This window comes from Mus caroli, unplaced genomic scaffold (genome assembly GCF_978045245.1).
Source record: "Mus caroli unplaced genomic scaffold, Mus_caroli_1 scaffold_12, whole genome shotgun sequence".
NCBI classification, from domain to species: domain Eukaryota; kingdom Metazoa; phylum Chordata; class Mammalia; order Rodentia; family Muridae; genus Mus; species Mus caroli.
In genome coordinates, this window is record NW_028227267.1 from 17,325,493 (window position 1) to 17,349,127 (window position 23,635).

At 46.7% G+C, this 23,635-nt stretch overlaps 1 protein-coding gene across 6 annotated transcripts in view; it reads right to left on the reverse strand.

The window, feature by feature from the left end:
- Nucleotides 1–10,373: 10,373 nt before the first annotated feature.
- Nucleotides 10,374–23,635, reverse strand: part of LOC110309203 (disks large homolog 5) — a 120,925-nt gene continuing 107,663 nt past the window's right edge. For 2 of the 6 annotated variants that reach the window (XM_085828425.1, XM_085828424.1), the window contains exons 27-32: nucleotides 23,167–23,360; nucleotides 15,623–15,766; nucleotides 15,266–15,393; nucleotides 14,155–14,264; nucleotides 13,525–13,634; nucleotides 10,375–12,626 (exon numbers count right to left, since the gene is read on the reverse strand). In XM_085828425.1, coding sequence (XP_085684551.1) covers nucleotides 12,523–12,626; nucleotides 13,525–13,634; nucleotides 14,155–14,264; nucleotides 15,266–15,393; nucleotides 15,623–15,766; nucleotides 23,167–23,360 — 790 coding nt within the window. In that variant the 3' untranslated portion in view covers nucleotides 10,375–12,522. Of the gene's footprint in view, nucleotides 12,627–13,524; nucleotides 13,635–14,154; nucleotides 14,265–15,265; nucleotides 15,394–15,622; nucleotides 15,767–23,166; nucleotides 23,361–23,635 lie in introns of all 6 variants that reach the window. The other 4 variants (XM_021181701.2, XM_029469073.2, XM_029469074.2 and 1 more) reach the window with 3 other exon arrangements.

The following is a 23,635-nucleotide window of genomic DNA, read 5'->3' on the forward strand; positions in this document are numbered from 1 at the left end:
GTTACTCAGAAGTTAGAGGTGCCAGACTGGTGTAACTTACCTTTTAGATGTTCAGGAACCCAGAGGCCTTTATGAATATAATCAGAAGGGCAAAAGGAATTACATTTGCCATGGCCCTCAAAGGTCAAGATAACCACAGAGGATTATAAGGCATGTTGTTAGCAGAGGTTACCTCTTCCTAGACCTCAACCAGCCTTAACAAAACATGGTTAATTTTAGACAGCAATGTGCTCTTGAATACCCAGCACAAAAATATAATTAAAAGGACTTCTTTTATCTTTATTTTTACTATTATTTTAAAATCATGAGTATGTATCTGTGTGTGCATTTGTATACATGAGTGCATGTGCCTGTCAAGGCTAGAGGTGTCAGATGCCCTCTGGAACTGGCATCATAGGCAGTTGTGATCACCCGCACATGGGTTCTGGCAATCAAATTTAGGCCCTCAGCAAGAGAAGTCTAGGTTCTTAATTGCTACATCTCTCCAGCATCTCACTAGGGCTTCTAGTAAAGCAGCCACCAGAACTCCATGCCTCACAGGTCCTACTCTTGCCTCTTGCCTTAACACACTTAAGAAATACTGCCCCAACACCCCAGGACAAATGAGGACTTGCTCCTTTTGAGTCTCTAAGTAGGTGGTCATTTCTAACAGGCAAACTTGTCCTAGAATCTAAATCAGCAAAAGTCATTATTCATATTTCCCAGCTAGCCTCATTCCCAAAGATGCGGTCAAAGGTCTGCTCAGGAATCTTGGAGATTATCAACACTACTTTCTTTTCCTGCCCTGGTAAGATTGGATTCCTGAGTCTTATCACATTTACTTAACCAACCCCCTAGAATGCTGAGATCACTGAGAAAGCCTCCAAGGAAAAAGGGAAATTACTGGACTTTGTGTGTTCTGGAAGCCACTCAAGGGCCTAAAACCGTTCCCCATGATATAAAAGGGGAAGAAGGGAGTTTTAATTAGTGAAGGGAAAGGCACTAAGACAGGAGAGGGAGGAACGGAGGGAGGGATGGAGAGAGGGAGGGAGGGAGGGAGGGAGGGAGGGAGGGAGGGAGGGAGGGAGGGAGGGAGGGGAGACAATATTACTGATGATGTTTGAAGATATCTTAAGGAATCATATTTTATATTTACATAAAGTTATATATAAATATATATGCATATACTGGAGTGTATATATGTGTATACACATATATAGCTTAAATCAAGTTATCCCACTTAGCCTGAGATGCTTCCTATAGGTCTGAGCCATAGACTAACAAAAACCCCACTACCAGGTATGAATAAACTCTTTTCAAGCTGTTGGCTATGGTAATCCAAGCCCTCCCCAAATAATATAACTATTCCTGCTGCTTTTGGTTGCATCTCAGAGGTTAAAGGCAAGTCCCTACTTTTGAAGACATTACACACTTTGGACTCAGAACTCATCTGGATCTGACCTTAGAGCTCTTTCCTGTGGTCTAGCATTGACAGTACCAGAAGGTGCTATGTAAGCTGCCAAGGGAGGGAAACAATCAATAGTCCTATCCAGTAACAAGGCCTGTGAACAATATTGGCCAGTATGGCAAGTTGTCCTTAAAGGTACAATGATGGTACTCCTATTTGGGCAACAACCAAACAAGTCTAGTTGGTCTTTAAGACCTACTCAAAGGGAGGGAAGTCATGCCAGATACTAGAAACCTGCCCAGTTTCCCAAGGCTAGTGAGGACATAGACCTTAGAGGGGAACCCTTACTGTCAGTTTATTAGGCCCACATAATTCCTAATTGGATTTTAAAAGTTATATTACATCTATAAACAAGTGTAGCTACAACTGGTCATAACACAGAGATACCTGAACTTGGGGTGCCCAGATCCAACAGATCTGCCTACAATACAACCTAGGATTCAGGGAACATTACAGAAGAGGGTGATGAAACATTGGAGGACCCAGAAGACCAGGAAAGGAAACCTGTTGTGAAATTGTGTCTCCTAGAAGTACCAAGTAAAATATACTTGTGATACCTTAATAATATGGCTGGCTTAGCAGGAACTGAATGATGACAATACCAATAGATAGGCTAACATGGAAGGGTGGAGTCCCACAGGGTCCACCACTGGACAAACAACTACAGGCAATGAATGACTGCTGAGAGGGAGAAGGAGTTTTTCCCAGGAATGAGCCCTCTAATTGGTTATCTAATAGTGAAATAATATATAAGCAAATTACAGTAGTTAACTCCACAGGCTTAATGTATATATTTATGCACTTATATACTCATATATAGCAAGAAAAGGAGGCTACCAATCTGAGATGGAACAAGGAGAGACAGGAGGAGCTGGAGAGAGAAGGTATGGGAGGAAAAGGAAGAGGGCAAGTGACTTCATTAGAAAATTTTAAAGGTTTAAACCATTGCCAGGCGGTGGTGGCGCACGCCTTTAACCCCAGCACTTGGGAGGCAGAGGCAGGCAGATTTCTGAGTTTGAGGCTAGCCTGGTCTACAAAGTGAGTTCCAGGACAGCCAAGGCTATACAGAGAAACCCCGTCTCAAAAAACAAACAAGCAAACAAACAAACAAACAAAACACATTGTTTTGTAAGTGTCCTCCCCAAGAGCTGTAACTTTGTCTGTCTCCCTGGCCACTACAATACAGCAGCGCAATGAATGTCTTTGGTTGCTCGGATCCAACTTCTCTCATCAACTCAAACCTACCCTGCGGCATCCTCTGTCACCTGGGAAGGAATCTCCCTTATAAAGACCTGTGCTGGGTATCCTGCTTTTGTTGATATTTGGCTCCTCTCTCCTTAATTATTCTGCAAGTTTTGTCCATCAGAATATAGACTATGGAAATGGGAAGGAAACCCCCATAAGAGGCCCTTCTGCCAGGGACCCACAGATCTTCCTTCTCCCACCCATATCTCAAGCTGCAGGCTTCCTCCTCAACATCTATGTTAACGTTAGGTAGAAAAAAAAAAAAAAAAAAAAAAAAACGCTAGGTCAAGAAATGAGCCTAGAGCATAAAGGGAGGTGCTACAGTTCCTTTACCTTCCCAGAATGTGTGACAAATGACTCTGACCCTCACAAATGACCTCAGGGCGCAGGGACAGACACAGACCCTTGACAACACAAAGGCATCAGCACTAGATGCTTTGGTGTCCTACCACAATCTGGTCTTGTGCAAACCCTGGGTCCCATCCCTGCCCCAAGGCAGAGGGTGGGGAGGGACAGAATGGACCTGTAAGATCAAAATGTCAGCTCATCTACAAAGGCAAAAATTGCTGTGCCTTGCAAAGCTGTCCTTATAATTGAGAGATAAATGGAGATGTTTCAAGGCAAGCACAGACCAAAGCAGCTAGTGACCCACAGTACTTCAGAAGATGCTTATAGAGACACTACATGAAAAGAGAAGGAAGGCTGTATTAAAGACAGCTCAGCAAAGGCATGTGAGAGACAGGAAACCAAAGAGAGCTTGGAAGGAATCCATCATGCCTGGCACAGTAAGCCTCCAAAACCTCAGGACTAACGAGCAAAGGACAAAAACACTCCACAAGGAAAGCAACCAGCAAAACAACAGATGCAGGTTAGCTGAGTGGATTATAAAACACAAGCCAACTATCTGTTGCCTCCAAAAACCATATCAGCCTAGAAACAACCACCACAGACTGGGGATCAAAGCAAATAAGAGCTGAAGACAAGCTGAGGTAGCCATTCCAGTCTCTGATGAAACAGACTTCAAAAAGAGAATGATTATAAATACAGATGCGGAGCTGCAGAAACGGTTCAGCAGTCAAGAGAGCTTGCTAATGATGGGTAGGACCTGAGTTTGGCTTCTAGCATCCATAGCATAGCTTACGACTATTCATAATTCCAATTCTAGGGGATCCAGCATCCTCTCCTGGCCTCCACAGGACCAGTCACATATGAAGTGCACACTCATAGATGCAGGCAAAACACTCAGATACATTAAAACAACAATAACACAGACGCTTTTAAGCACCAGGGCTTCTGATTTCATAAACACCAATGGGCATAAAAGGCCAGATAGACACTGATATTGCAGTAATGAGTGACAGACACCGATATCCCATTCTCATTGCTACATAGCCATCCAAACTAAAAATTAACAAAGAAGCTTCAGAATTAAACTATAAAATAGACCAAATCGACTTAACAGATATCTCTAGAATATTCCATCCAACAGGTACAGAATATAGACACTTCTCTGCAGACCATAGAACTCTCTCTAAAGTAGACAAGGGGCTAGAGAGATGGTTCAGCAGTTAAAATACATTCTGCTCTTCTAGGGGACCCAGATTGGATTCCCAGCTTCTACTTGTGGCAGCTCGTGACCATCTGAAATTCTGATCTTTAGTGTAACATCTTTAACAGGGGGTGTGGCACCCTCTTCAGGCCTTCCTGGGTACTGCATGCATGTGGTATACAGACATTCACACAGGCAAAACATAGATACACATAAAATAGGCCAGATTCTCTCGGCCTCTAAAAGTTTTAACAGATACAAAAATAATCAAAATAATGTTTTCTATTTCATAAGACCATAGGAAAATAAAATAGAAGGGAATCGCTCAGGAGACCAGAGCTCAGGAGACCCAGAAGCCCATAGATACACTTTTGAATGAATAATGTGTCATTGAGGAAGCCTAGTAGAAAATATAAAGATTCCCATGAAAGCACAACTTACTAGAACTCTTGTGACACAACGAGGGCATACTAGGAATAAAGCTTCCTGTGTGCTTACATTAAAACAAAACAAAACAAAAAGCAAAACAAAACAAATAACAAAACATCTCAGGGCCAGGTTGGGTGGTGCACACCATTAATCCCAGCAATTAGAAGGTAGATCCCTGTGAGTTTGAGGCCAGCTCTGTCTACATAGTGAGTTTCATGTAACCTATGGCTACATAGTAGAGGAGGAAGAAGAGGAAGAGGAGAGGGGAGGAGGGGGGAGGAGGAAGGGGGTGGATCTAATCTGAGGCTAGGGAGCTGTTTCAGTAGGTGAAGTGCTTGCTGCACAAGTGTGATGGCCTGAGTCTGGATTGTTAGCACCCATGTAACATCCAGGAATGGAGTCACAAGTTATAACTCCAGAGCTGTGAGGGTGCAATCTTGTGGGTCCCAGGAATTTACTGCCAGCCAGTCTAGTCAGAATACGGAGACCCATGTTCAGGGACGGACTCTGTCTCGAAAACTTAAGAGGGGGGCAGTGATGAAGGATGGCTCTTCGCATCAGTCTGGCTTCACACATGTAGGCAAAGAAGAATACAACACACACACACACACACCACTACTATCACCACCACCAATCTCAAATGACATTGTGTATATTTCAAGATCTTAAATAAAAAAAGAACAAGACAAATCTCAAAGCCAACCTGTAACCAGCATTATATGCTTAACGGGGAAAACCAAAGTTTTTATTTCTTCTACAATAAAACAGAGACGGGAGGGAAGGTCACTCTCTTCACTCTAATTTAACAATGCTTGAACTCTTACCTAGAACAAAGCAAGAAAACGACATAAAGGATATTTTAGGAAAGAATTCAAATTGTCTCCATTTATAGACAACATGGCCCATACTTAAAAGACACTAAAGAGATCAACAGAGGTTAAGAACACTAGTCTCTCTTACAGTGAACCAGGATTGGCTCCCAGCCGCCACATGGTGACTTGCAACCATCTGTAACCCCAGTTCCAGGGGACTTGATGCCCTTTTATAACCTCTGCAGGTAACACACACACACACACACACACACACACACACACATGAACATGCATGCATACAAGCAAACTCCCAAACATAAAATTAAAAAAGAAAACACACTAAAAACTTCATAAAACCTCATCTGATAAACACTTTTAGCAAGGATACAAAATGAACAAACAAATATCAGTAGCTTTTCTAGATACCAATAATAAACTTGCCAGGGGGAGAAATTAGATTCTTTTTTTTTTTAGATGCTATTTACAGAATCTTCAAAAATAAAGGAATTAATCCTGACAACAGCTGTCTTAGAGTGGAGTATAGATTCTATGTGGTCCCTTTAAAATTCCAGTGACACTTTCTCAAAGAACTAAAAAAAAATAAAAAATTCTAAAATCCACATGGAAGCAAAGGTGTCAAAAATACACATTGGAAAAACCACCTTCGATGGCGTTGGGAGAAACTAAATAAAAATGTCTTATACAAGCTGGGCGGTGGCTCACTTGGGAGTCAGGGCAGGGGAATCTCTGAGTTTGAGACCAGCCTGGTCTACAGAGTGAGTTACAGGATAGCCAGGGCTGTTACACAGAGAAACCTTGCCTTGAAAAAACAAGACAACAACAACAACAAAGCAAAAACAATAAACTATCCTGAGACAGCCCCTTACTCTAGTCAGAATGGCTGTCATCACATTGGGCGGCCATTGTGGAAATCCATTTTAAAACATTAAGGATAGAATTACCACATGATCCAGTAGTTTCTTCCTGGGGTCTGTCTATATGGAAGAACTTCTTCATACCTTGCCATAGAGACTGATTAACACCTCCATGTTTTCTGCTGTATTCACTATAGTAAAGAATAGAAATCAGTGTAATTGTCCATTAAAAGATGAAGGGATAAAGAACACTGGAAAGGCTTTTGCTATTACAGTTTTATTTTCTTCTCTTTTAAACTTCTCTGTTTTGTTTTTCAAGACAGGATTTCACTTTGTAGCCCAGGGTGTCCTGGAACCAGGCTGGCCTGGAACCCCGAGATACAGTGTGAGACATAGAAACGAGACACAAAAGGAATGGCGAGCGCAGAGAGTAGCGAAGTATCTTTGCAGTTCCAACTCATTGGTATTTTGGTTTGGGTAGTGGATGTGTGCATAAAGTATACTTATTGATGAAAGTGTAAAACCCACTGTGAAATTCCATAGCTTTAGAACAGCGGTTCTAATGGCGAAAAGTTCACTGAGATGGATGGGCCCTGGGGCTGGTTAGCTTTGGTATGTGATCTTTTCTACTTGCATGGCTTTCATAAAATCTATTTTTCATATATATGTGTGTGTATGTGTATATATATGTATATATATATGTATATATATATATGTGTGTGTGTGTGTGTATATATATGTATATATATATGTGTGTGTGTGTGTGTGTGTGTGTGTGTATGTATGTGTGTGTATATACACACCCACATTAGGAAAAAAAACTTTGAAAAATGGTGTTATGGAAAGTGAAGTTAGACCCTCTCACCTTGCACAGAGATCAGTTTGAACCAGATTGAAGACCTTCATGTAAGCCTTGAAAACAATCTGAGCCTGCTGGAGGAACGCGGGCAAAACATTTCAAGTTTTCTTCATGGGCAAAATGACTCCAAGAATTAACAAGTGAGGATGCATGGAATTCTAAATCTCCACTTAGAAGGAAACAGTTACTCAAGTGAGTGAAGAGAGCCTATGAAATGGAAAAAAGCCCTTGCCAACTCTAGATCTGACATATGTACAAAAATAATAAATCATCTGATAAATGAGCTAATAAACTAAATAGATTGTTCTCAAAAGAATAAATATAAATGCCTAATAAATGGTTGAAAATAGTATTCAACGTCTTCAACATGCTTAGCCACAAAAAATGCAAATAAAAGCTATTATGACAATTTGTCTCACTCTAGTCAGAAGGGTCATCAAGAAAACAGCAAATAATGCTGGGACAGAGGAATGTCTTACACGCTCTAGTGCAGCCACTGTGGAAATCGGTGTGAAGGTTCTCAGAACAGAAAACATAACTACCACATGTTCAAGCTATTGTGCTCCTGGGTAGAGAGCCAAAAGATTGGTGAGTTAGTGTATCACAGAGATATTTGTTGCACAATTCACAGTAGCCCAGAATTGTAACCAGCCTAGATGCCCACCAACAGAGGAATGAGTCAAGAAAATATGCCCCATCCCACACACAGTGCACTTTTATTTGAGTGTTTAAAAAAAAAAAAAAAAAGGAAGAGTGAAACTATGACATTTGCAAGAAAGTGGATGGACAAGAGGTGACATGTCACAAAACATAAGCCAGACTTGGAAAGAGCATCTTCTTTCATATGTGAAATCTACATTTACATTTTTACATGTGTGTGCAAGGATTGACGGACAGATAATAGTAATATACAGATGGATTATGAAAGTGGAAGAAGATGCCTTAGATAGGTAGATGAAAGATGGATACATAGATGGTTAGATGGATAGATAGATATGAAGGATAGGTAGATCAAAGGACTACAAAAGGTGAAGACACCCGACAGTTAATGGCAGGATGTAGTGACCTCGCCTACCCATGCTCCTACCTCTGGAGGCCTGCCCTTTCTAAGGATCGTTCCTTCAGTGCTGTCCCTGTGGCCTTCATGCAGTACATTTTCCTGTTCACATCCTTGACATATATGTCCCAGATGGGCCTCTGGAGCTGCCAATTTCAAAGGAGGTAGCCACTTAAGCTACCAGAACAACCCCCCTCCCACAAGCTTTGCTGACTGTTTTAAAACTTGCTCTTAGCCTAGAAGAAAGGTCCAGGCTCCACACCTCCTAGGTTCCAGCTCCCAGGCCTTGACTGTCCTCTATCCTCATAGTGTCACTTCCTGCAAGCCTTCACTAACCTCAAGCATCAATCCATCCTGAACTATCTCCTTACCTGCATCACAGAATCCTGAAGGATGTCCTGGGAAGTGGCCCTAAAGGTTGTAGTTTGGGTATGAAATGTTGCCCCAGAAGTTCATGCGTTTAGCACTTGGTCTCCAGATGGTAGCATTGCTTGGGAAGGCTCTGGAACCTTTAAGAGATGCAGCCTTGCCAGGGGGGCTGGGTTACTGGGAAGTGAGCTTTGGTGCTTTATAGCATAGCTCCACTTCCTAAACGATTCCTCTTTCCCTCCCCTCCTCTTCCTCTTCCCTCCCCTTCCCATCCCTCTTGCCCCTTCCCTTCCCAAATGCAGAGGTGATATAAGTAGCTAATCTCCTGCTCCAGCTGCCACACCTTCCCACCATGATTCACCGAATGATCCCCAGCTGTAAGCCAGAGTAAACCCTCTTGACACTGCTTTCTGCCAGGTTTTTGTTCACCAGAAGCAAAGTAATCAATAGAGAGGCCATCCATGTTTCAGTCTCATTGGGTACAAACACTAAGTCTTGGGATACCATCATGTCAGCTTGGCCTTTTCAGAATGATCTGAGGGACTTCATGCAATGCCACAGTGGGCACAAAACCATGTGGCTGTGGCCAAACCCAGTGGTACAAACCTTGAAAGCTCACATGCCCCCTCTCATGGCTGCTTGCAGTATAGCACCCTGGGGCTGCCCTGCTGGTCCTCCATGCCTTTAGAAACCAGTCTGTGGTCTCAAGGACACAAATGACCTTCTGCTGTAAAAGGGAAAAGTAACCCGAGCTATCTGTAAATCTAGGACAAACAAGAGCACAGAGAAGTAGATGTCATGGTGTTAGAAGAGGGGACTGCTAGTTTGTGTTTGATAATAATTAAATGCAAGGTCTGGGTTCCTAGGAGGTAAAAGTAGGCCCTTGTGGATGTGAGCATCTGGCCAAGACAGGGCAAGCCTAGCCCATCCTTCAAGTGCCACAGCTCTGCAGGCTGTGGATAACGCCATAGGGGAACTTGTGGGATCAGGAAGGAATGTGGGAGTCATTCACACCAAGACTGCCCACATTGGTCTGACCACCACACTGGCATGGGGCTTTGGCAGAGCATTCTCTCTGAGCCTCCACAAACAGAAGGGGCAGAGAAGAGCTGGGGAGATGGCTCAGCAGGTAAAGTGCTTGCTGTGCAAGCATAAGAACCAGATTCAGATCCCAGTATCCATGTTAAAAAAATAAAAATAGGGCTGGAGAGATGGCTCAGCGAGCAAGAGCACCGACTGCTCTTCCAAAGGTCCTGAGTTGAAATCCCAGCAACCACATGGTGGCTTACAACTCATCCATAATGAGATCTGATGCCCTCTTCTGGTGTGTCTAAAGACAGCTACAGTATACTTACATATAATAATAGATAAATCTTTAAAATAAAAAAGAGCCAGAGGTGGTAATGTAAATCTATAACCCCAGAGCTATAAAAGTGGATATAACAGTAAGCCCCAGGTTCAATGAGAGGCTCTGTCTCAAAGGGGAAAAAATAAGGAGAGAATGATAACAGAAGACTCTGGATGCTGACCTCTGACCTTCACATCCACACCCACAGGCAAGCATGCTCGTGAATACATGCAGCACGCATACACACACATACGAATGATATACACAAACACGAGTAGTAGAGGCAGGTTGTATCTAGGCCTGAGCCCTGCCTCCTTGTAACCACAGGCTATGCCTCTCCATCTGCTCCCCCAGTTCTGCAGCCCCTGGGACCTGCCTCCTCTGCAGGCTGCTTCTGGGCCCCTGTGGTTCTGAGTGTCACAAGGTGATGCTCTGAGGTTTTTTTTTACAACAGGGTCCCAAGCCAGGTAGGACATTTCCAACCTGAAGCTTCATATAGCACACCAAATGTGGACACTCTGGGCCCCCCCCCCAAAAAAAAATGTTCCTTCCTCCTTGCTTCTCATAGCACAGCTTGACACGTGGGGGCTTGAACATGAGGACCTGAGGGGCTGGTCACACTTCAATGGTCCCCCAGTGCACCACTAGGCAGACAGATGGCAGGGCACAAGAGGAGTCAGCAGAGGTGGGTGCATCAGGTAAGAAACTACGGATTGTCAGTGAACCTCGTTCATCAGCCCGAGGACAGTGGCTCTGGCACTCATGGGTCCCAGTGGAGAGCAGCTATGCAAGGCTTCCAGTCCCAGAGCTGCAGAGGCCTGGTTCTGGAATAAACAAAGGCCAGGAGAGAGAAGACGCTACAAACAGGGTGAGCAGAAGGAGGAGCTGCCTCCACCAGGGTCTACACACAGGGATTACACAAACTGACCTTTATTTGTTGAACTGAAGTCTGTTTTGTTTTTGATACAAAGTAACATTTTAGTACAGCATGTCCCACCTGTCAGATCCATACCTGCCTCCTCGCTGAACACCGAACAGGGCCTATGACCAGGGAAATAGCCCCTGTCCTGTAACTGCGCAGAGTAAGACCTTGAGCGTGGGCTGCAGTTTTTTCCTCAGTTGTCTGAGCTAGAAAATGCGTGCCTGTAAGGCACAGAACAGCCTTGAGGGCTGCAACTGTCTCTCTCTCACCCCTTAAACAGCTGTGCAAGAAAATATATCCCTTTTTAAAAAAAAATGTCAATAATAGCCAAACTACAATCTAATGTCTAGAGTTACAAAGAATAAAATGAAATCAAAGATTTCTTGCTAGTAAAATGAAATGTTAGGAACAGTATTAAAATATAGGTACTACCCCAATGACACACAGAACCCAGTACAGTACCTATTAACAGGACACACAGTTGAAGAAGGGACTGAATCAGCTCTTTAGCAGATAGGTCAGGCATCAGAAGTGCGGTGAGGGGAGGGGGTGGGGGTTGAAAAATAGATTGAAAAACAAAACCAGAAAACCTAACAAAGAATGGGGATATCCTTGTGGAATCAAGCTGAGAATGTTGTAATCAAGATGAAAAAGCTCCCAGGTTTTCTTCTTATGAGTCTGACCATTGTACCCACTAGAAGCTCTCATTTCAAAGTCTGTGACATGAATAGTTTTATGCCAGAAAGAGCTGTTACATCAATGCCAGAGTAAGGGTTACCTTGCAACCTTGCACTGACAAAGGCTGCCGCAGGCCTAGCATCTCAGAGCCTATGGGGAAGCAATGGCACACCCATGACCCCTGCAGAGGAAGTCTAGGACTGACTAAACTGTGATGCTTAAATATAAACTGCAGCTGGGGAAGAAACAAGAGGCCAAGGAGGCAGGAGAAAGGCCGAGAGGTGAATCTGCAAGAACGCCAAAGCTGCCTTTCCAGTGAGGGAGTGCTGCCGTGGCAAGATGGCCCCACCAAGGCACTGGTTCTGGTACCAACAGTGGTCTGAGCACCCGCAGTTGTTATGTCTTCCAGGGGAGGGGCCACCAAGAAGCAGGAAGTCTGTCAAAGCTCTGGTCCCACTGACAGAAACCTCCTGTAGCTAAGCATCCCACTACCGCATGAGATTCCAGAATTGTCCTGCCCAAGACAGTAACATCAAACCAACAGGGAGGAACGGGGCGGGGTCAGGGGCTGGGCACCGACGTGGAGCCATTCAAGTAAACATAGACAACCAGATACTTAGAAAAGGCTTGTAAACTTGTGATCAGGAAGGTCCTGGGCACAGCAGCACCTCTGCTGGGCTGGCTATGGGATGGTCAAGTCTTTTGTGTTTCTGCTTTTTTTGTTTTAAAGCGCACATATGAGTAGTGCTGTCCACCAGCTGGGCCCAAATCTTTGTGGCTCTCCGTCCAACGAAGGAAGTGTTCCTGGAGTCCTGGTTCTGGGTCCTTCCCAACTTGTCCATAGACAGACAGACAGACTTCTACTGACTGGAAAAGAGCCGCCAGCTGTCCGCACCGTCCACTCATGGAGGTGCCTCTGGCAGAGCTTTCTGCTAGGGTGGGCAAGCAGGGATCCACAGGACTTTACTTTGCTCTTGACTGACCATGGCCAGGATCTGAGTGCAAATGCTGGACAGGGCTCCACCCTGGACAACCCCTACAGAGAAGCAAAGCAAACACAAGCAGATTAGGTCAGCTCGTCGTAAGATGGTCCCCACCACTAAGGGAAATGGGCACAGCCTGCTCTCTCCTGCTTGCTTGTCTGCGGGCCTTTTGACTTTCCCTGACATGACTCCTGCTTTCAGCAGGAAACTGGGCAAAGGAGAGACCCCAGTCACCTGAATGCAGTTGACGGCTCACAAACTGCCTATCACAGTGCCTGGGCAGGGGAGGCAGAGGCTGGCATGCCCTGTACTGAGGACTGAAGCAGCAGCCTGGGGGCATGTGAGGAGGTAGAGGGGACAGGTGGCAAGGGACAGAGTAAAGGTGAGTGAGGACCTAGTTGGCAGGCTAGTGCTACTCCAAGGCACAGTGGACAAACGCTGAGAGGGCCAGGTACATTCAGAAAGTAACAGAGTTTATGTCATTTTGTTTCTCTTTAACCTAATTTAAAAACAGATCAGTATATGTAGTTTGGGCTTTTTTTTTTTTTTTTTAAACATTTCTCTTTTTCATTTGGTCTGTGATAAGCTAGAAATGAAAATGAGACAAGGCTAGGGCCTCTGGAAGTATTCAACTAGACCTGAACCCTACACTGCTGGTCCATCTGGGCTCTTGCGTTCCCAACCTGTCTGGGGTCACCGTGATTATGTTGCTGGGTGTTTGTGCTGAGTTGGCTCCTACTGCATGTTGTGGTCAGACCATGCCCAAAAGCTGCTGCCACCTGGAATAGCTCTGACCCTGGCCTGGGCCTTTGGGCTGAATGTCTATGTAATGAAGGGTATGGGGCAGCTTAGCCCAGCCTGTCTGCAAAAGCTGCGCTGCTGTCATTCTTAGGAATGAATGTCACTTGAGGAAAAGCCCCAGCTCCTGGCTGGCTGGGCCCACACCCTTACCTGTAAAGTACCTGCTGTACTCCTGATCGATCTTCTGTGCTGTTTCGAATTGCTCTTTGGAATGCCTCTGTGTCACCTTGTCCCTCAGGTAGACAGGGTCTCTCTGTTCCCTGCAGGGGTAGACAGGGAACTAGGATGAGTCTTGGACCTACCCCTGGTTCCCCTCTTCCTTGGTCCAGGGTGTCAGGCGCCTCCGTGAAGGCCGGTATTGGTTAGGTAGGGCAGAGGATTTAGGGAGCGTTCCCCTAAATGAGCAGCCTCTAGGCTGTATAGGGAACTGTGGACTGACGGGGAGTCTGGGCACCTCGGTATCCAGGATATAATCAAAGCTGGCAGACACACTAGCTGGCTCCCAACACTGGCGCCAGGAGCTCACCAGCACAGAAATGCCAAGCAGAGAGAGGCCTCAGTGAGTGCAGCTGAGCTGGACTTAGCTCAGGCTACACAGTTCCTCTGACCTTCTGCACCACATGCTGAGAGGAAAGAAAGGGGGCTCTGGAAGTGTGGTTGTGCACAAACAGGAAGGAGGTGCACAGCCTGGCTAACAGGTTCTGGTTCTGAGGGGAGTGCTGTCATCGTCCCAGCATTGGGCCCACCCCCAGCAGGGAGCCTGCAGGCCCAGACACCCACTTGATGTGCTTGGCGCTCTTGTAGCGGATGAAGATGACAATGGGGTAGATGTGCATGTGGTGCAGCCTCTCGATGGCATGCGGGGCGATGTCCAGAAGACAGTGTCGGTTCTGAAGGACAGGGGCAGAGAGTGAATACGCACAGCGGGGAAGGGGACTATCCTCTACCCACCCACCCCCCGCCCCTCCCCCAGGAGGGACTCAACTCTATCTTCCTCTACACTCAAAAATACCAGAGAGCATAAGCAAGGTTTCTGGAAGACCACTTAAGCCAGGAAGGGAGAATCCACTGGGGGAATCTCTCTCTCTCCCCACCCACTGATGGCTGCTGAGGTCTAAGTAGGAACTGGTCGGCAAGTCCACACCTCAATGTGGACTTGGAGCCCCACCCTACCCTGGCCTCACAAATCTGTTCCACTGAACAAGAATGGGGACCTGTGGTGGAGGAGGGGGACACAAGGCTTTGTAGGGCTATAACAGAAATGTACCCAGGAGCTCCTCAGCGTCCAGGAAGGGGGGCAGCCTAAGAAAGCCTGCATGTAGCTCTCCCCACTGAGGGACGGTTCCTAACTGAAGCCTGTCCACATCAGAAAACTAATGGGCAGCTCACACTGTCTGTGGAAGAGGGAACTGCAGACCAGAGAAGTAGCTGGTGAAGGAAGGTAAAAGGCCAGAGGCCTGAGGAGGAGCTAGGAGTGTCTACTTTGCTAGCACACCTTGCAGCTAACTCAGTCCCTACGGCATACGGACTCCAGGATGTCAAAGGCATCAAGAGACACTCTTGGCCTTTGTGGGGTCAGGGACTGGGTGGGTGGCTCTCTGTATCCATGTGTTCAGGACCCATCTAAGAATGGTCTTAGAAGGCCTTCCCAGAGTTTAAAGCTCTCCTCGGCAGCCCTCAGAAAGCAGAGCTGTATATACCTACAGTGCTGCTGACACCTCGGTGCTTCTCAGGGAGCTGTGTTAGTGATGAAGGCAGAGACTCATAGTATTCAGGAGGATGAGACCAAGAGCAGAAGGTCTAGACAGGTGAGCTAGCCAGGGCTTTAAAGCCAGGGCAGAGGGTTCCAGATACCAGAGGAGCTCAGCCCTTAGGCCAAAGGCCTAGGTACCTTTTCTGTGATCTCCTTTATTGAAGCTACAGTGGTAACATCAAAATGGCCACTCCTTCGCTTGTAGTCCACAAACAGGCAGTCTTTGACACCCCGCTCAATGGCTTGCTGGGAAGCCTTCATCACCTCTGTATGGTAAGACGCAGAAGTCAAGGTGCTGGGTAATGCAGACAGCACAACTGATCATCAGCATAGAGACCCAAACTACTATCTGCTTTCTTGGAGAGAACAGAGGGCCACAGGTGGGTCTGTACGCATCAGGAAAACCCTTAGACTCTGTATGCCAATTACTCTGCATGGCCAGAAAGGTAGATAAATAGGGACAGACACACCTAGTGGGCACAGGGCATCCCTTACCAAGTGGGCATCTGCAGAACTTGCCAGGTGCCTCATTCACCAGCATCTCTTTCACCACATCCAGTAAAGGTCCCAGGATGAGAACAGGCCGAAGAGAGGTACAGTCCACTTTCTGGACCCGCTGATAGGCCAGGCTCACTGAGTCTAAGAGAGACGGGGGACAGTGTCATGAGCCCAGTCTGGACAGAAGAAAGCAGAACTGGGCAGCCATGCCCTGAGCTTGTTCATCTACATCGGCCCACCTGACCTTACTTACCTTGGGCATGTCTGTCTTCTTCATCTCTCAGAACTAGGCCAGGGATAGTAGCCAGCTTGTCTGGCTTCATCAGGATGAGTTCTACATCTCAGACACACCAGAACATGACCGCTATGGAGTCAGTCAAGAGTCTACATGAGTCTCTCTGCCTCTGAGGACACTGGAAACAACTGATGTCCAATCATCTTACCCTTCGTTCTACTCCAGGTCTTCCTCAATTATCCCATGCCCACTACACCAAGGCTTGGAAGCCATAGGACATGGACAAGAAGGACAGGGGAGATGAGGTACATCGTTGGCCCCTGCCCTTGGATCAGAAGAGGTGGTGCTCTGAGCCAGCTCTACCCATACAGACAGAAGACAGAAGGGCCCTGGGTGTTGACCACAGGGCCACTCCCCCTGGATGCCCACCAGCTCAGCCTGTATGCTGCAGAAGGATGAGCCTCCTGTGAGGCTTCCGCTGCTGCTCCAGTTTAGCTTTAGTGATCAGGCAATCTTCCTAGTTAATACAATGGGAACCTCACCCTCAGATGCACAAAGTTCTCACAGGAAGAGATGGTCAGGCAGCTGCCTTCCTAGAGACTCCCAGATGCAGTACACTGGCTTCTCAGAAACACAAAAAGATACAAGTGTCTGGCCTCTGCCCTTTGGAAGCTCACGCTAACTGGGGTCCCAAGGCAGCAACACCTGATACCCAGATAGATGCTGTATGAAGATTCCAGGTGTGAGAGTGAGAAGTTAGGGGCGTGCTAGGGAGACGTAGCTCAGACTGGATGAGGCCAGGCTTAAGATGGGGGCAGGAAGAACAGGCTGAATGAGGGCCCAAGGTGACTGACAGGTAGATGTAGGGAGGCCAGGACTCTGTGGGGTCCGCACACCTCGGTTGGGACGCTACAGATAGAAGGCAGTGACACAGCTACCTGGAAATACAGACACCCATGTGCAGAGATCAACCCCACGGGCAGAACAAAGGGAGTGAATGCCGTCTGTCTTGCCTGAAAATGCCCATCTATGTGCTCGCCCATAGGGATGCATTACACAAGTTTCTATACAGTGCTTCTTGACCTGGGGACCAATTAGTCTGTAGTCTACATCCGTGACCTTGGAATGCCCATGCACTTTCCTTTTAAATAACTAGAAACACAGATATAACCAATATTGTTGATGTAATCCTCCATGCTAGCCTCCTCAGATGCTGCCATTACATCGGAAGTATGTCTTTCCAAATGACAGTTATTACTGTAGGCTGGTATTTATAGATTGAGAAAAAAATTCCCTGCCGTGTGTGTGTGTGTGTGTGTGTGTTATATGTTGCTAACATCCAACAAGAATGACAAGATACCATGAATGGCTTGTAGCTCCATCTCCCCCTCATATTGTTTCTGGAAGGCATCACAGGGAGTCCTGGCCCTCTCTTGAGGACTCTGCACTATTCCATGCACAAGTAAAATGTAAAGCTGGGCAGAGAGCTGCTGTCCGACAGTGGAGCTCAGGCGAGTGTGCAGGATAGATCCATAGCAAGTGAGACAAAACTGGAATTTAGGGTATTCACAGCAGCCACAACCTGAAGAGAGAGCCAGAGCTGCAGTGGAAAGGGAGGGACGAGAGCTGGAGTCTGGGAAGCTGACTATGCAAACTCGAGCTCCTGAACTCAAATCCCCACCCACGTAAAAAGTCATGGCTACCTGGCTGGAACCCCAGCCATGTAGGGACAGAGATAAGACAGCTGCCAGCCTAGCTCCTGGTTCGGCAAGAGACCTTGTCTCGAAGAAATAAAGATTATAGACTTCTCTGGCCTCTTTTTAGTGCATGCTCAACCATAAACACGCATGTGCACACACCATGCATGCTTTACTCATGAAACAATTTCTCCAGCTCCTTGTACAGCATTTTTCTAATTGTACATGAAATGACTGTGTGTGGGACGGGGGAACGTATGCCATGTGTGAGGGAGTGGACATGTGTGGTGCTCGCTCGGACGTGTGTGTGTGTAGGGGGAGGGCGTGCATACCATGTGTGTGCATGGATAGAGGTACCTATATCTCCCACTTACAAATAAATACAAAGAAAATTTAGAAATTAAAACTCTAAGTCTAAATCAGTGGTGTCCCTGGAAGCATCTGCCAAACTCCATAGCTCTAAGAAACGAGAAGGGAAATGTGTAAGAAAAATACAAAACCGCAGAGCAGAGGGGCTGAGCCCCAGGTGCCAGCTCCAGGTATCAGGGTGAACTGCACACAGCACAGAAGCTGCAGTCCAGCCCGAGGTCAGCCCAGCCTCTCCTTGGACCTAGGCGGCCACCAGTGCTGGCTCCTGAGGTGCTGCTGGAAGACTTAACTCTCAGACTTAACATTCCCTGTTCTTGACAGTTCAACTGACAATTTCCAGGCACGTTTTTAAAGCAAGACAGAAGCAGGATGGAGCACAGCAAAGATGACTGAGAGTCGCCCCGTCAGGACAGACAATCCTCACAGGTAGAGAGTTTTATTATGATAGACAAGATCTGGGCAGCCTTGGCAGGAGAACAAGAGCCTATTACAAATGATCAAATGGAGCCGGGCGTGGTGGCACAGGCCTTTAATTCCAGCACTCGGGAGGCAGAGGCAGGCGGATTTCTGAGTTTGACACCAGCCTGGTCTACAAAGTGAGTTCCAGGACAGCCAGGGCTACACAGAGAAACCCTGTCTCGAAAAAAAAAAAAAAAAAAAAAGATCAAATGGAAACTCTGGCACTCAATAAGGCAGTTTCTGAAATTAAGACATTGGTCAGCATGGATGAGCCAGACAGAGCACAGGACAAAGTCAATGGGAAGGAGCCCAGCTGGCTGAGCAATGAGAGAAAGAGGGCATGCAAAGCATGCAGGAGACTCAAGACCAACAAGATCTGGTCAGAGAACTAAGATGCCATAGAAGCAAACGATGGCTTAGAACGTTCTCTAACATTAAGCTGTAGACTCAGAACACGAAGGTAAGCACACCTGGGCAGCAGAACAAGGCCTGATGCCAGGATCAGAGACAATGCCCAAACCCACTTGGCCTAGGGGATGTTACCCTAAGCATAAAAACAGTAGTGGCCACACTCATAGAAACATCATCTGGTAGGTCTGAGAGCTGGAAGTTGGCTTGGTACCAACTTCCTGACATACCACAGTGTGGCTGTGAACACCAACCTAAGATTCTATATAGAAGGGGAAAGTGATAAACTTCTTGGTCCCAACAATCTATGACTATTGCCTTTTCTGGAGAGGAAAAGTTCTCTTGAGTTGTCTGGGAGAACCTTAAATGCCACCACAGATGTCCCCATCAGAACATAGAATTTTGAGGCAGACACAGGGGAGAAGGGGAGAAGAAGAAGCAGAAAGAGGTTTCAAGACAACAGTGATGTGCCCAGAGCAAACAGAGGTTAGGAACAGACCGTCCTTCAGAGCTCTGCAGGACTGTGGTGTCTGCTGGCACCTTAACTTTGATCTGTGGCACTGGTCTTGGACATCTGGCTTTCAGAATGAATATTCACTGTTTTAAACTATAGTGATTTTTTTTTACAGCAGCCATAAAAATATCCCCCTTGTATTTTGTGTGTGTGTGCACGTGTGTGTATGTGTGTGTGTGCGCACGCACATACAAGCACACTAGAAGCTGACACAGGCTGTCTTCCTTGCTAGCTCTCCCACAGCATTTATGTAAGTGTTGGGGATCTGAACTCTGGCCCTCAACACTTGCCAGGTAAAAGCGCTTGCTTTACTCGTGGAACGATCTTCCCAGCCTTGAACAGCATTTTTTGACTTGTGCATGCCATCTGTGAGCGTAGGCATGCATGCCACGTGTGACGGTCTGAAGAAACATTTACAGAGTCAATCCTTTCCTTTCACCTTTATATGAGATCAGAGAATCAAACTCAAGTCTCCAGACTTGCTCAGCAAGCCTCTTTACACACTGAGCCGTCCCTTCTAGCTTTAAGAATGGGAATTAAAAGTTCTTAAATAAAACGCAGTCCACCCTTTGTATTAATAGTTTTGAGTTCACAGATTCAATCAACTGGAGATAGAAATATTGAAGTCAGGTGTTCTAACTAACCTAGAGACAGTCAAGTATGTGAGAGATGAACTTAGGCCATATGCAAATCCCATACAAGTGACTCATGAGCTCCCAGGACACCTATAGATGTGGCCATCTAGTGGAGGCTTGGTACCAACTTCCTGACATACCAGTGTGGCTGTGAACACCAACCTAAGATTCTATATAGAAGGGGAAAGTGATAAAGCATTGCTGGACAAAATGGAGAAAATGCATCCCCGAGTATACTAAGCATTCCTAAGAAGTGTTGAAGGGAAGCAGAAAGATGACAAGATCAGATGGACAGACAGACAGACAGACAGACAGACAGTGGGCGGGAAGAGAGGTGAAGAGGACTGAGGGGACAACAGGAATGGTATGGAAGCTGGGGTGCTGGTGAGTGGAGGTGACAGGGCTAGCGCTTCAGACTTCTTAAGAACCAGCCCACGAGATGCCCTGGGCCATCAGTCAGAGGTAGGTGGTGAAGGCCACTCAAATTCCCAAAAGACTACAAACTGAAAACTGGCAAGGCAATAGAAATACTTTATTATTCCCAAAGTAGAGTGGAAGGACAGACAAGGGAACAGGGAAGAGGCAATCACAAAGAAAAGACAGAGTAGGCCACAGGGACACTTTACAAGTCCTGATTACACAGTAATGGAAGATTTGTGCTTTGCTCACGTTCATGTCCTTCCAGGGCATTCTCTGATACAACATGTTAAAACACCACCTGCCACAGAAAGTGAAATAAAAGCACCCTACCCTACCCTACCCCAGCCAGCCCAGCCTGCCCTACCCTGCCCCACCCCACATCACTCTGCCCTACCCCAGGAACAGTAAACAATACTACAAAGAAGTTCAAAGTATGAACTCCGGTGGCCAGAAAAGAGTGGGTGGAGACCAAGCAACAGGAAATGGGATTGGAAAAGACAGCATCACACATTACAGATTTTCCAAAGGGCACACCACTGGAAATAAGACAGGGAGGTTTTTTTTCAGTGACAGAAGGGACATTGCAGGAAAACAGAACAATCCAGAAGGCATCCGGTGCTAAAAGCAGTTTCAAAATGAGTGGCGAGGCTGGAGAGATGGCTCAGTGGTTACTAGCACAGGTGTCCTTCCAGGTTCTTGGCACCCACATGGTGACTCAAAAACATCTATAACTCCAGCCCCCGGGGAGATCTCACACCCACTTCTGGTCTCTGCAGGCAATGTCACACACGTGGTGCACATATGTACATTCGGGTAAAACACTCACACACATACAAAATAAATATAAGATTTTTTTTTAATAAGTAGTGCAGAACTTCCATAGAACTGATACGGACACACCCACCACACCCACCAGCCCCTCACTGAGCACATGTAAGATGGTGCCCGTGGAATAAAGAAGTGAGTGCCCAAGAGCATAGCCCAAAAGAAAGAAGAGGGCAGGCAAGTGGGCCTGGTTAAGAACCACAAGAGAAACCTCACAGTAACACAGGGCAAATTGCTCTGTTCATGTAGGGATCGATCGTGTTTCAGGCTTTCGAGGTAAAAGGCAAAGCGGAACCAACAATATCACCAAAAAATAAGCTTTTTGTGTATGCTTAAACATTATATATATAACACTTATATGCATACAACCCCACACTAAAGCTATAGGTTGTACAGAAACTGAGAGACGACTAGGACTCCCCAGGGGCTGTGTCTACCCAGCTGGCCTGATGGTAACAGGGAACAGTCACCGGGCTTAATTTTTTTTGTTTCTTTTGAGACAGTGTCTCACTATGTAGCCCCAGCTGACCTGGCTATTTTTTATGTAGACCAGGCCATCCTTGAACTCTGAAGTCTACCTGCCTCTGCCTTCCAAGTGCTGAGATTAAAGATATGTGCTACCATGCCTGGCAGGATTTTCATCTGAAAGATGAGAAGGAAGGAAAGAAGGAGGGAGGAAATAAGAAACCCATTCCCATAGTCCACTGCCCAGTGGCCCCACACCCTGTCTGTCCAGGATGGTGAACACACCACACCCAGCCATGGGGCCGTGTTGATGACAGGGACCTAACCCTTGCCTCTCAGGACCAATGGCCTCCTCCTACATGGGCCATCAGCCAGAAAAGCCTCTAACATTCCTAGTCCACACAGCTCTAGCCTAGCTCAGCATCCTACTGGGAAGGATCTAGTCAAAAATCACTGATGGATACATGAATGAAGCAAGAAAGGCCGAGCAGTGAACAGCATGAGCCAGAGGAAACATGCATGGCGCAGAAACCACACCCACTGACGCTGACCTCAGAGTTTCCTGTTTCAGCTAGGCTGGTTGGCCATGAGCCCCCTCAGTCTTTCTCAGTTCCCAGTGCTGGGATCACAGACATGCCACTCCTGGCTTTTACTGTGTGAATCTGAACTGGGTCCTTAAGCCCGCACAGCAAGCACTTTTACGTAATGAGCCATCTCTCCAGCCTCCTAACCCTTGCCACATTTGCCTTGCCTTTCTCCCTTCTGAAACAGGGCTGGAGGTACAAATAAATATGGTGGCCAAGAAGAGACCTTGAGGATTAAAGTCACACGCTGCACTTGCAGACTCTCAGGACCTTCCTACTAGCCGCAATATCCACCTACAGATGAGTTTGGGAAAACTGCTACTTAAGGTCCACCATGACAGGAAAGCCCCTGGGCTTGGCACAATATGGGAGACTCCCTTCATTAGCAGGGCTTCTCCTTCACTGACCTTGTCTGGGGAATTCTAAGCGGTCCCCCCCCCCCCCACACACACACACACATATGCCTCTGCCTGAGGAATGTCACGTAGCCTCCAATAATCTAACAGGATCGATTTTCTTTCTCCTGATAAAACCTGTTCGGTCAACACCTGAGATTGCTGAAAAGCTTCCCCATGCTAATGAGGTATGTTAGGGACATTAAGCCTCCAGCAAATGACCTTTGACCATCCTGGATGTTCCTACCCTCAGTCACCCAAAACTTTATAAGCCTTGAATCACCCTAAATAAAGTTGATCTGCACCCTGATAGCTGGTCCCAGTGTGCTCATTCACAGTATGTACTCACAGGGCTTCCAAAGCCCCAGCTTAACATCTGCTCCCTTTTCCCTTGTGCACCAAACCAGCCAACGGGAGCAGGGAGACCCACAAATGAGTACCAAAAGGCATGTAAGCTATGTGAAGTCTCATGGTGAAGCTTTGATACCCCACCACCCGCACCCCCGGAGTCCATTGAAATGAGCCCAGCACTTGCCTTCAAAGAGAGGAATGGAGTCGTTGGAAAAGGTGTCCAGGGCGAGCAGGTCCTTGCCATCTTTGGACCCACTGCGTTTATGTTTATGTTTCCTTCGGAAGAAAGAACGGCGTGCAGCTGCTGACAGCGTCTTGGCTGTGTTGTCATCCTTGACCTCGGACATGCTGAGCCTCCGGGAGAACTCTTGGTCCATCCTGCAGCCACAGAGAATGACAATGCTGGGAGGACCATGGGGAGGAGGAAGCTAGGTTCCCCCAGCCACACTCTCAGCCCTCCCCAACTACCGGCCTTTCCAGTGCCTCGGGGCTCTCAGGCATCACCATGGCAACAAAAAGTTCAGGGTTCAGCTTCAGAGAGCTCAAGGCAGCAGTGGGGGCCAGTGACACTGCTAGCTGTGCTTCCGGGCATGAGAGGTACAGACACTACAGTTGGACTGTGTGCATGTGACTGTATTTGCATGAAGCGCCTA